The following is a 13350-nucleotide window of genomic DNA, read 5'->3' on the forward strand; positions in this document are numbered from 1 at the left end:
CAGCATAGCCACAGGCGTAGCAGATCGGCCGGTTGTCTTGAGTACGCCACGGTTTATTAACAGGTGGCCTAGGTAGCGGTGCGCAGTTGTGAGCTGGGCGTAGGGGCTGCGGAGGCGCGAAGAAGCCACTTCTGGGCAAGTAGTTCGCGGCCGGAGAAGTCGAGGCGTAGAAGCCGCTTGTGGGGGTGTAATGCGCAACTTCAGGCGGTGGTCTTGGCCTGGCAACGACGGCAGCGTACGTGAGCGGAACTGGCGCTGAGGGTGGCTGATTAGCGAGAGGTAGTGCGTCGCTGACTTGTTCGTGTATGACGCGTCGGAGTTCCGGGGACAAAGAGGACTCAGACGACTGGGTAGCAGGCAGCAGTGACAGTTGGCGCGCGACTTCTACGCGAACGAATTGCTTGATTTGGTCGAGGAACGAAGAGTGGGCGGGAGCAGCACTGGAAGTTCCAGTTAAAGCCGAAATCGTGTCGTCGGGCGCGGCAGCTCGGCGCGTAGGAAGGCGTTGTTTGCGGAGCTCATCGTAGCTCTGGCACAGTGTAATGACATCGTCAATCGTTTGAGGATTTTTCGCCAAGAGCATTTGGAAGGCGTCATCCTCTATGCCCTTCATGACATTCTTGATCTTTTCAGAGTCGGGCATGGCGGGATTAATGCGCCGGCAAAGGTCAACTACGTCCTCAATGTAGGTTGTGAAGTTGCCACCCGTTTGCTGAGCGCGACTACGCAAGCGTTGTTCTGCGCGAAGCTTGCGCACAGCAGGGCGACCGAAGACTTCTTTGAAAGAATGGGTAAATGCTATCCAGGTGGAGATGTTGGATTCGTGATTCCGGAACCAGAGATTAGCGACTCCAGAAAGATAGAAGATGACGTTAGTCAGTTTAGCTTTGTCATCCCATTTGTTATGCGCACTCACGCGATCGTATGACGACAGCCAATCCTCCACGTCATGGTCGTCGTTGCCGCTGAAGACCGGAGGATCTCGTTGGCGTAGAGCACCGGAGCAGACGACAGGCGATGCCAGGGGAGGATCGGGCTGCGCGGCGTCCTGAGGCATGGCAGAAACGGTAGGGAGCGTCCGGCTGCGGAGTTCCAGGTTTGGGAAGGGCCCAGCACGTCCACCAAATGTCAAGAGGCGTTATAGTTCAATTATTAAAACGCTCAGATAGCAGAGCACAGCAGCGATAGGACACAGGGCTTCGGCAATACGGGCACAAGACTTCATACCACTCGTTGTCGTCGTCTTTCTCGAAGCAGTGCCTGCTAGTCGTTCTACTCCAGTACAATTTATTGATTTACAATGCGCTCTGGGCCATAATGAATTAACGAGGGGAGTGCAAAACAAGCGAACAAATAAACACGTGCAGTGAATTCTGGTAACGTATTGAGTCTCCTGATTATACATTGTTAGCTAATGTTTCGCGAAAACGTTTGTTATCCGTGATGGAAACGACGCTTGAGGGAAGATGGTTCCATTTCTGAGACGTACGGAGGACGAAGGTCTGAAAGAAAGACTTGGTGCGAGATGAATCAATTCCTACCCCACTACTGTGATCGTCGCGGTTTGAACAGTACTGAGGCCGCAGTATGAAGTCGTCATGAAGTGTGCTGTGATGGAAAATTTTATGAAATACCGAAAGACGGGCGACTTACCGGCGGGAAATAATGAATTGATGAAAGAACTTGCAGGCGCCTGTTCAGAAATAGTACTTTATGATCAATAGAGAGGACTAAAAGAGCAGGCACCGAAAGGCGTGAAATATGAGCTATGTACATACTCTCTCGCGATTCCCTCTGGACACACTGAGCCATCTTGTGGCTTGCGCAAAGCCTTCCTGCTTTTGCGTGGCCGCCGAAATCGCATTGTTGACGCTTCGGCGTCTGCTAACACTGAGAATTACCCCCTTGTTGCCAAGACCGTGAGCGAACAGATACAGCATCGTGCTGCTGTGCTCGGATCACAGGTTCGATATCGACAAGTACCGAAGTATTTCAAATCTATCTCTTTTTTTTGAGTAAGAGCGCCGAGTAAAGATGCTAGAACATAGTACAAAGCTCAAAGTGGGAAAATTGTGAAAGAATGCTAATCGGCTTCATAATCCTTAGAAAAGACATTGGGCTCCGAGAATGGCACATGGTGTACTTTCTCGGCGTCCGTTTCCCGCAATCCGCTTGACGGTCTTGGGTGTTGCTGTAAATGTAGGGCACAGCCGCTACTTGCCAACCAGTGCCATGCTTCATGATTCCTTGTAGGAAAGTTGCGGTTAAGGCTACAAACAACGCGATGAATTCTCGCCTTACTGGTCTATTTCGCATTCCACGGCTCGGGTGACAGTTGCACATCACGTCATGTAGCAAGCGATCAACTGCGACAAGTGTATTAATGCGACAGCGTTAATGGCCCCGTGTCGAAGAAAAACCCGTGTCGGAGTCGGCGGAGTTGTCCGTAAGTGAAAATTTCCCTCTATATATTGAGGTATATGACACGCGGTATATGCGGGCTATATTGCCGCACCATTCTTTCACTAAAGTTCTTCAAACCTTGTCCTACATTCTTGAAAAAGTTATTTCTCGGACTTTTGCGAATGACAGCCCACAAACAAATGTCAAGAAACAAACCACTGACAGCGCAAGCCTTTCAGGCTAAATCAGCTGAATTCTAAGCCATTTTCCGTAATGAAGGTCCTTGAACCGTAGCCGTACGCTTCGATGGCACAGAAAGCCACGAAAGTACTCTTGAAAAACCTCAAGTCGACAGGTCTTGGGAACCGTGTGTAGACTCGGTGCGAACCTTCCACTGTGCGCGAAACTGTACTCTCTCTCTCTCTCTATTCATCCCCGTACCCCCTTCCCCCAGTGCAGGGTAGCAAACAGGACGCGCGTCTAGTTAACCTCCCTGCTTTTCCTGTCTTCTGTTTCTCTCTCTCGTTCTCTTCTCGAACATTTAAAGTTGCTAATATAATTATTGCGGAACGTTCAAAAGTGAGGAACATATGCACACCGGCAGTTTTTGCCGCTTTTGTTGAGTAACTGGCTTTTGTTGCCTTATTTAGGTGACGCCTGTCTGCAGTCAATCCGAGGACTGCCTCACCCTAACTTCGAAGATTGTCGAGATGCCTTCAGGTAAGTTGCCTACTGTCGCTAGTTCTTGTGCTTCTCTAGTTCTCGCTAATGCTCTCTTTTTTTCTATTGGGATGCTCCGCCTCATAACGTGAGAATGAAACTAAATATTAACATGCAGGCCTGCTGCAAACGTCTGTTGAGGAAGTTCTGCGAAAAACTGAAAGTATTTGACAGAACTGTAGCAGGAACCACGTTCACATTTTCTTTGCAGCCTTTCTACCTAAACGGCAAAGTAATCTCCCATCTTGGCGAAAGGCGGCAGGAAGTGTTATATTTACTGGACTCACACTGAACTGTGCTTGTCCTTTTTTCCTAAAGTTAGGTTAGGTGCTTTGACTTTCCCAAAGAACGCTACAGGCTAAGAGAAGCGAGGGGAAGACTTTTTAGTAAGTTTGGCAACTTGGAGCTCCTTAGAAGTACCATAACTCAAAGTACTCGAGAGCCTGTATCGGAACACGGCCACTACAGAGAGGGTTTGAACGTGTGACCTTTTTTTCCACTAGGAGAAAGTATAGCGACTGACACGTTGCGGCTGATTTTCCATGTCCCCATTCAGGCTGCTTTTTGGGGGATCAACCTAAAATAGGTCAAGCTTCACGTTTGTTAGCACTATCTCTAGCACTGAGAATTGGCGGCATCAACTTACTAGGTCAGCATCTAGTTAAATGTAATATTACACTTCTAGTGTCATCGATCGCTACCTCTGCAAAGCTACAGCGCTACCATGGTAATATTGAAAATGAGGTGCATGCCATAAACGCCAAGAGCGATCTAAATGATGTAACCCTTGGAGACATTGCAGAAATATATTTTTGCATTGATGGTGCGAAGAGCTCCTAGCTCCAAAAGTCAGCTACTTAACTAGATAGGACAAACCGGCCATTGCATGAACAGTCGGTTGGGCGAAAGCTTTTAGAATGTGTAGCAACCATCCGTTGCTCCGTTGCCCCCGCCGTAGGAATCATTGCTCCCTGCTCTTTCTTGGAACGAACGCGCCTGCCCGACAGAGGTGCCACCACAGCCACTCGGAAAACCTGCCTTTACTTTTGAATAAAGCCAGTCGGCTATCCGTTCTCAAGCTGTCAAAAGGTGTATGCCTTGCTTGCGTTAAACCGAGCTGCCAAAAAGCTTGGATGGTGGTTTCCTTTGTGGTGCATTGTAAGACATGAGGCTGTCATTCGTCGATTGACGCCTACAGAATTGTTGGCCAAAGAAAGAATCAGCTTACAAGGGCGATTATCGAAACTGAAGAGATCGATAAGCTGGGGCTTCATTCGCGACACGCATGGCGGCTGCACGGCCACCGTGATTCGTCATGTTGACTGTCTAATTGACTGTCCAAAGGTCTCGCGTTTTAAAATTTGTGGTAGCAAACGGAAGTTTCGTTTTTCCGTTGTCATCAAGATGATGAAACATGATGTAGAGATCCAAATTTTCACGTCGAATACTTTTTTCTGGCATTTGGTAGATATATTCTGACGCTGGCACTTGAAAAGAAAAGTGAACTGCAGTGTGCAGAAGCTCGTCCAATGCATCTGCATCTGCAACTGCGCACAGGTCGAAATAAAGGTGCTCGTTGTTGTGGTAGACTTAGGAAGTTCAATGACTACGGGTTTGACCACATTTTTCAGTTTCACACGGTTCACAAGGCGCTGCTCCGGTTGTTCCTCTCAGACCACCAGACACCAGAGATGCTTTCATCACGTGCGCTAGCAGCTCGGCCACGCAGACCACGATGAGCCGGCACCGGCAGAAACCATCATGCTTTTGTTTGTGATTCCAGAACTTTCGCCCCATGCTACGCACATAGGCCCTTGTTTCACAGGATATCGCACCCTTTCCCCTATACTGAACTGACTCTGGAAGGGCTGGCCAAGGGACGATGAGTTCTGAATTTGAAGTATTCTTATTGGTACATGCATGTTGCGTGTTTCCTGTGGAGAATCCAAGCGGGCGCCCCGACGAAGACGATGAATGCTCTCTGGCTCTCGAGCTGTCCGCTTAACTGGCCAGGGCTGCAGCATTAATTGAAGCTTCTATATTATCATCATCAGGGCTGGAGTTATCCTTCGTAAATATACTTTATGAAGGTCTCTAGTTTTTAATGCTTCGTTCGCGTAACATTTTGGTGGAGAGTTTTGGTGGCCATTCCCCGTCCCGCCACGGAGCTCCGCAGCGGCCGCACCATCCTCCTTTCCGCCATGGTTGCCGGTGCCGACACCTCGTCTGCTTCTACTCCTGTGGCCCCGACAACAACGTACTCTACGGTTACCAATCCCCACAGTCCCGGCATGTTCTCCGGCTAAAATAATGTCGACTTTGAGGACTGGCTTAGCCTGTATTAGCGTGTCAGCCGAAACAACCGATGGGACCCTACCATAACGCTAGCAAATGTCCCATTCTACTTGGGCGGAACACCTCGTGTGTGGCTCCGAACACACGAGGACGAGATCTCTAGCTGGGAGGCTTTCAAGAAGCTGAGCGACCTCCTTGGAAATCCCACCGGTCGGCAGCTGGCTGCTTGAAAAGAGCTTGCTACCCGAGTTCTCTTCTACTGAGTCGTATGTCTCGTACATACAAGACGTGCTCGTCTTTGCCGGAAAGTCGACGAGAAAATGACCGAGGTTGAAAAAGTCGCCACGTACGCAAAGGGATCGCGGGCGACGTGTTCAACTTGTTGTTCTTCAACAATGTGTCTACCATCGACGTCATCGTCAAGGAATGCCGCCGCTTTGAGCTCGCCAAAAGCCGCTGCGTCATTTCACAGTTCTCCCGGCTCCCTAACACGGTTGCGACGTCCTGTCGCGTCGACCTTACCGCTTCACCACCCTTAACTGACCACGTCACAGGTATTGTTCGCCGCAAGCTCGAGGCTACAAGTCCAGCGCTGTTGTATCCACGCCCACTTGACCTCCCCGTTGCAAACTCACCCCAGCGATCTCTCATTCAGGCAGTCGTACGGCCAGAATTTGCAAACTTAGGTTTTCCTGCTGCCTGCTCCGTCTCCCGACCTAACGCTTGGCCAGTGCCGACAGCCACGCCTCACAACGATCTGTATTCCCCTCCCAGATACCGCAGCCCTACCGAGTGGAGAACTCCGGATGACAAGCCCATTTGCTTTCGTTGCCTTCGCATTGGCCATGTCGCTCGCCACTGCCGCACCTCCTGGACGTCGCCGTATTCGAGTTCCTTTTCCCCGTCTCCTCGCCCATATGCCAACCCGCGCTGTTACTCGTCTCGCCGTATGCCTCCTACCTATGACGAATCCGTCGATGACAGTAGTCCTGCTCGCTCGCCCTCACCTCAGTGTCGTCGGTCCCCGTCGCCCCAGCCACGCCGCTATTCGTCACCGACCACTTTGGACCCTCCTGGACGGAAAACTAGACCATGAAGCTTTTGGGGGTAGTGCTGGATTATACTCGTGTCAAAATCCTCCATTAACGCTCCCAGCGAACCAGAACTTACTTGACGTTCACGTCGACGGTGTCCCTTTGACCGCGTTAATAGATACTGGAGCCCAGGTTTCCATAATAAGTTCTAAACTGCGTCATCGACTGAGGAAGGTTCTCACGCCTGCTACTACGCAAGCAGTACGCGTAGCCGATGGCACCACTGTTGACGTCACTGGAATGTGTACTTCCCGTATAAGTATCGCCGACCGCCACGTTCCTGTTCTTTCTACAGTGCTGACCAGTTGCCCCATGACCTAATCCTCGGACTCGACTTCCTTACGGCGCATCCAGCTTTGATCGACTTTTCTGCCGATACCCTTTGTCTCGAACTTCCTCTACTATCGCATATTCGTGCCACACTGCCGAAAAACTTTAGTACGACCGCCTTCGTCCAACTGCCTCCTAAAGTTTTGACTTTCGTTGATTGGCTATTATCTTTTCCTGTGCCCGATGGCGATTATGGCGCGACGCCTGTTCCTGATGTCCTTTTGATGCGCAATATTACTGTGCCCCACTCCATCGTCACCGTCACCGATAACCGGTCACCCCCTCCCTGTCGTCAGTTTTGGCCTGACAAAGGAAGTTCTACGCTGAGGCATATTGGTTGCAACGCTGCGTGCTATAGGAGATGACCACGTTACAATGTTTTCAGTAGACGCCTGCTCAGATTCTTCACCATGACCACAGGATGCTATTTGCCCTGACACAACACTTCAGCCCATGATTAATGCGGACCTATTGCCTGAACAAGCAGCTGCTCTGTGTCGCTTTTCCGTTTCCTACCACGACATCTTGGACCTCAATGATCGCCAAATGGACCATACTTCAATTTCGAAGCATCACATGAATAATGGTGATGCCAGTCCTATTCATCGCCGGCCATGTAGAGTTTATAATTCAGAGCTTAAGGTTATTCAAGATGAAGTGAACAAGATGCGTGCGAAGGGCATTCTTGAACCTTCGTCGAGCATTTGGGCGTCGCCCGTGGTGCTTGTTAAAAAGAAAGATGGCACATAGCGTTTCTACGTAGATTATCGTCATCTAAACCGCATCACCAAGCAACACGTCTACCGCTTGCCTCGCGTTGACGACGCCCTCGATTGTCTCCATGGTGCCAAATACATTTCATCAATGGACCTTCGGTCTGGTTATTGGCAAAAATCTGTCGATGAAAAGGACCAAGAGAAGACCGCGTTCGCCACCCCTGATGGTCTATATCAATTCAAAGTTATGCCATTAGGTCTATGCGACACACCACCAACGTTCGAACGTATCATGGACTGTTTGCTTCAAGGGTTCAAATGGTCAACAAGCCTCTGCCACCTAGACGACGTTCTCGTATTTTCGCTTACATTTGAGACACATCTTGATACTTTATCAGCTGTTCTTTATGTCTTCCGTGAGGCTGGGCTCCAACTAAAGTCATCGAAGTGGCACTTCGGTCGTCGGCAGATTACAGTGCTGGGCCACCTCTTCGACGCTTCCGGTATTCAACCAGACTCGGAGAAACTTCGCGCTGTCACGTCTTTTCCTTTACCTCAGTCTGTCAAAGACGTCCGAAGTTTCGTAGGACTCTGCTCCTACTCTTGACGCTTCGTTAAAGACTTCGCAGCGATTTCCCGGCCACTTACTGGTCTTCTGAAGGACGTGCCGTTTATGTGGGGCCCCGCTCAAACTGCCCCGTTTCCCCACCTCGCCAACATTCTCAGCAAGCCTGCTATACTGGCCCACTTTGATCCGTCTTCCCCTACAGAGGTGCGTGCCGATGTCAGTGGTCACGGTGTTGGCGCCATCTTAGCACAGCGCCAACAGGGTCAAGATCGTGTTATCGCCTACGCTAGCCGCCTCCTCACAGCATCGGAGCGCAACTATTCGATTACAGATCGTGAATGCCTGGCTTTAGTCTGGGCGGTTTCCAAATTCCGCCCGTACTTGTATGGCAAGCACTTCTCTGTAATCACGGACTACCACGCGCTGTGCTGGCTTTCCTCACTCAAAGATCCTACCGGCCGGCTTGGTCGCTGGACTCTGCGGCTGCAAGAATATTCCTATGTAGTAGTGTACAAGTCGGGCTGATTACATCAAGACGCAGACTGTTTATCACGCTATCCAGCGGACGAACCACCTGTTTCGTGTTGTTCACGTAAAGAATACGATCGAGCCAAGTGTCAGTCAACACAGAACCGCGTTGCTTTATTTGCTCAACTATATATACGTTGTGGGTAGGAGAGGGAACACGTTTAAGATAGCTTTCGAGGGCATGTTCGTTGGTTCCATTGTTAGTGGGCATGCGCAGTAATGCCGAGTTGAACATGGTGTGCATGTCTTTATAAAACACGATACATCCTCTTTTCTGTATAAACACGAAAGTGAAAATATTATCGAAAGGTATTGCGAGGGGTTACGAACATTGCTTAAAATTGCTGCCGCATTGGAGGCGCTATGGTGGTCTTCTTTGCCGTGTTGATCTCCTCAAAAACGGACTTGTCTCATTTGATATCGCCGGTGCACCTCCGTTTGACGACGTATGTTCGTTTACAATGCCGTCGTTGTCGCTTTCGTCGTCCGTGGAATCTCCGGTGGATGACTCCATGCTGAAAGGTTCGGCTGTCGCAAGAAGGTGCTGCCGGTTCCGACGCAGAATTTTGCCGTCTTCTGTCTCTACTCGGTAGGACCTTGGTTGCTCCGCTCGCATCACTCTGGCTTTGGTATCCCATCGGTCTCCGCGCACTCGTACGACTTGTCCTTTCGTAAAGGAGCCAGGGAGCGTCTCGGCTGTTCCGCCTGTCGATGCTTCCTCACAGACGTGCTGGGTACTTCCGCAAAATCCGGCAATGGCGTTCGAAGCCGTCGACCAAATAGCAGTTCACCCGGCGATCTGCCGTCTTCCAGAGGACATGACCTGTAACTGAGCAATCCGAGCCAGAAGTCCTCTCTTCCTTCGGTTGTCTATTTAAGGATTCTTTTTACCACTTGAACCCCTTTCTCGGCCAAGCCATTTGAGAGTGGAAACCGCAAGCTTGAAGTGACGTGCTTGAAATCGTATCTTTCTGAAAAGAGCAGAAACTCGCGGCTGGAGAATTGCGGTCCGTTGTCAGTGCACACTTCTTTTGGTATGCCGTGTCTAGCAAATATTGCGCTTAGTTTATCAATCACACCGGCTGCTGACGTGTCCTGCAACTGCTCAACCTCGGGAAAATTAGACAACGCATCATACGCACACAGATACGATTTTCCAGCGTACTGGAAGATGTGAACACCAATCCTACACTAGGCATGCGCGGACACTGGGCGGATAAGAAGGGGTTCGCTGTGTTGCTTGTACGCGTGCTTCTGGCATACTGAGCATTTTTTAATCACATTTTCGACATCAGTGTTCATACCGGGCCAGAAAACCAAATGACGCGCACGTTCTTTGCACTTATTTAGTCCCATGTGGCCTTCATGGATTCTTCTTAACATTTCTTGGCGCGTGCTGGTTGGCACCACGACCTTGCACCCTTTTAGTAGCACCCCGCTTACGGCTGACAGTTCACTTTCGAAATGCTTAAGCCGTCCCTGCACAGGTTGGTTCTTCTGAAGGTACGTGACGACACTATGCAAGTAGCTGTCATTTCGCGTTTCTTTAGATAGGCGCTCTAACGTGGCATCGCTTACAAGTGACGATACAACACCTACGGCGTGAATCTCGATGTCTTCAGCTTCATCCTTTTGCGGTTTTCCTACAGAGGCACGCGACAGCAGGTCTGGCGGCACGAACTGCTTTCCTGGAACAAAATGCAGTGTGAAATTGTACTTTAGTAAACGTAGAAAGAAGCGCTGCAGTCTCGGTGGCATGTCAGCAATTGCCTTTTGCGAAATATTGATCAGGGGGCGGTGATCTGTTTCGAGAATGACCGTGCGTCCATACACAAAATGGTGAAATTTCTCGCACCCGTATACCACAGCCAACGCCTCCTTCTCAATCTGTGAATATCGTTTTTGAGTGTCGGTGAGTACTCGCGAAGCATACGCAACAGGTTTCCAAGCGTCCCCGTAACGCTGTAGCAATGCTGAGCCGATGCCATTTTGCGATGCATCCGAAGCTATTTTAGTGTCACGCACCGGGTCGAAGATAGCCAGAACTGGCTGGCTGCTTAAAGTTGCACAGATATGGTTCCATTCTGTGGCATGGTTATCCGTCCAATCGAAAACACTTGTCTTTTCTTATCAGGTCTCGGAGTAACTTAGTTTTTTCTGCGAGGGCCGGTACAAACTTAGCGAAATAGTTGACGACACCTAGCATTCTATGAACTCCTTTCTTGTCCCTCGGTGGTGGTAGATGTAGAACTGATTCGACAGAATCAGGGCTTGGCCGTATGCAGTTTTCGGAAATAACATCGCCAAGAAAAGAAATTTCTGGCACGCTAATTTCACATTTTGAAGCATTGAATGTTAACCCCGCCTTACGCGCGGACTGAAGGACAGCTCGTAGCCTTTCGTCGTGCTCTTTTCTTGAAGAGCCCCATACTAGGATGTCGTCGACGTACACACATACACCAGGTATTCCGTCAAAGATCTCGTTCATGTACCTTTGAAATACTTCGGATGCTGACGCTATGCCGAAAGGAAGCCTGAGGAAACGATAACGCCCAAACGGGGTCGAAAACGTGCAGATTCTGGATGTTTCTTCATGTAACGGTATTTGATGAAATCCAGATTTGGAGTCTAGTCGTGAAAAATATCGTGCTCTCGCAAGCTCGGCTTCTATGTCATCGCAACGAGGCATCTGTAAGCGCTCCCGCTTGAGACCTTCATTAATTTTCCTAGGATCCATGCATATACGCAGCTGACCGTCCTTCTTGACGATAACTAACGTACTTACCCAGTCTGTTGGCTCTTCCACCTTGGCAATGATGCCTGCCTTGAGCATCCGGTCGAGTTCAGCCCGCAGTGGTTTCAGCAGCGCCAGGGGTGCTCGTCTAGCCATCTGGACCGTCGGTACGGCGTCTTGTCGCAACACCATTTTGTGCAGCCGCTGAAGGCATCCGGTGCCGGTGAAGACGTCGTTGTATTCCTGCATGAACTCTCTAGTTCCCTTTGTCGTCATTGCATCAACCGACCTGACGAAGAGCCCCAGGCGCTCGCGTGCTTCGAGACCAATAATAGCGCACCCCTTCTTTACAAGGAAGAAGTCGACTTCAGTCGCCTTCTTGCCAACTGTGACCCATAGGAGCGTAGCACTGCATTTTTTTCTCTTATTTGTGCCGCGGGCTGTAATGCGCGGTACATACCATACGGCAGAAGGTTCGCTTGTGCACCGGTGTCCACTTTCAAGTTGATGTGCTTGCTGCCGACTAGTGCTTCTGCTACCCAGTCACGATGGGTTTCGACAGTATCGACTGATACGACGAGAATCGTGAAGTCTTCGTCAGCATTGACTTCTGTCACTTGCCTGTTGCTCTTGCATTGCACAGCAAAATGGTTCTTGCCTCCGCATCGTCTACAGGTGCGTCCAAACGCCGGACAATTCCTCAAGCCGTGCTCCCGACCACACCTACTGCATTTAAATACTGGGGATGCAACAGTTTCCTTTGGCCTTGCTTGGATATGGTCAACTTGGCGCTGTTCGCGTGCCCAAAGTTGATTTTGTGCATCTGACAACTCGGCGGATTTGCACACCTGCTCAGCTTTCGCCAGAGTCAATTCCTTGCCCCTTAGCAGCTTCTGGCGCACTTTGTCGTCGCTCGTTCCAAATACAATTTGGTCACGGATCATTGAATTTTCCATTAGGCCAATGTTGCACGATTTCACCAGGTGCCTCAGGTCCCTTGCGAATGGTTCAAAGGGCTCACCTTCTGCTTGGACTTGTCGTCGAAATAGGTACCGCTCATGTATTTCATTCACCTGCGCTGCGCAGTACTCATCGAATTTCTTGATGACGGTCGCATAGTCCATTCTTTCGGCGTCTTCAGTGAAAGTGAAGTTGTTGTAGATTTCCAACACATCTTCACCTCCAAAACTGAGCAGTAGGGCAGTCTTCGTGCTATCATCCCGAGGCTTGTCTCTTGGCACCGAGGCTGCTAGGAAAAGCTCGAATTTTTGCTTAAAAAGCTTCCAATGTTTGGCAATGTCGCCACTCAGGCGTAACGGTTCAGGAGGCTTTAAGAATTCCATCACGGGTGGCGGCGCACTTCTGACACCATGTTTCGTGTTCACGTAAAGAATACGATCGAGCCAAGTGTCAGTCAACACAGAACCGCGTTGCTTTATTTGCTCAACTATATATACGTTGTGGGTAGGAGAGGGAACACGTTTAAGATAACGTTCGAGGGCATGTTTTTTGGTTCGATCGTTAGTGGGCATGCGCAGTAATGTCGAGTTGAACATGATGTGCATGTCTTTATAAAACACGATACACCACCCGCCGACCCTGACTCCGATGCCGATGCTTGCGTTTTCTCAGTTTCTCAGCTACTACACGTTGCCGACGAGCAACGCCGTGATGCCTCCTTGCGCGCCATCATTGATGGCTTGGAATCTTCGCCTTCTGATCTGTCCCTTCACCTGTTTGTTCTCCGGGATGGTATATTATACCGCCGCACTGTACGCTCCGATGGTCTTGCCCTAGTCCTCGTCATTCCTAAGCGCCTCCGGTCAGCTGTTCTCCAAGAACTTCACGGTTTATGAACGGCAGGTCACCTTGGCGTCTCCCCCACCTACGTCTGGATTCGCCGACGCTTCTTTTGGCCAGGCCTTGCCCGCTCCGTGCTGAAATACGTTGCGGCGTGTGAGA

General features: G+C 50.1%; 1 protein-coding gene across 13 annotated transcripts in view; it reads left to right on the plus strand.

Moving 5' to 3' along the window:
- The window catches only part of LOC126529739 (uncharacterized), a 345564-nt gene that overhangs the window by 193833 nt on the left and 138381 nt on the right, over nucleotides 1-13350 (plus strand). For all 13 annotated transcript variants that reach the window (XM_055069962.2, XM_055069964.2, XM_055069959.2 and 10 more), the window contains one exon: nucleotides 3054-3123. In XM_055069962.2, coding sequence (XP_054925937.1) covers nucleotides 3054-3123 — 70 coding nt within the window. The remainder of the gene's footprint in view (nucleotides 1-3053; nucleotides 3124-13350) is intronic.

Source organism: Dermacentor andersoni, chromosome 9 (genome assembly GCF_023375885.2).
Source record: "Dermacentor andersoni chromosome 9, qqDerAnde1_hic_scaffold, whole genome shotgun sequence".
Classification (NCBI taxonomy): domain Eukaryota; kingdom Metazoa; phylum Arthropoda; class Arachnida; order Ixodida; family Ixodidae; genus Dermacentor; species Dermacentor andersoni.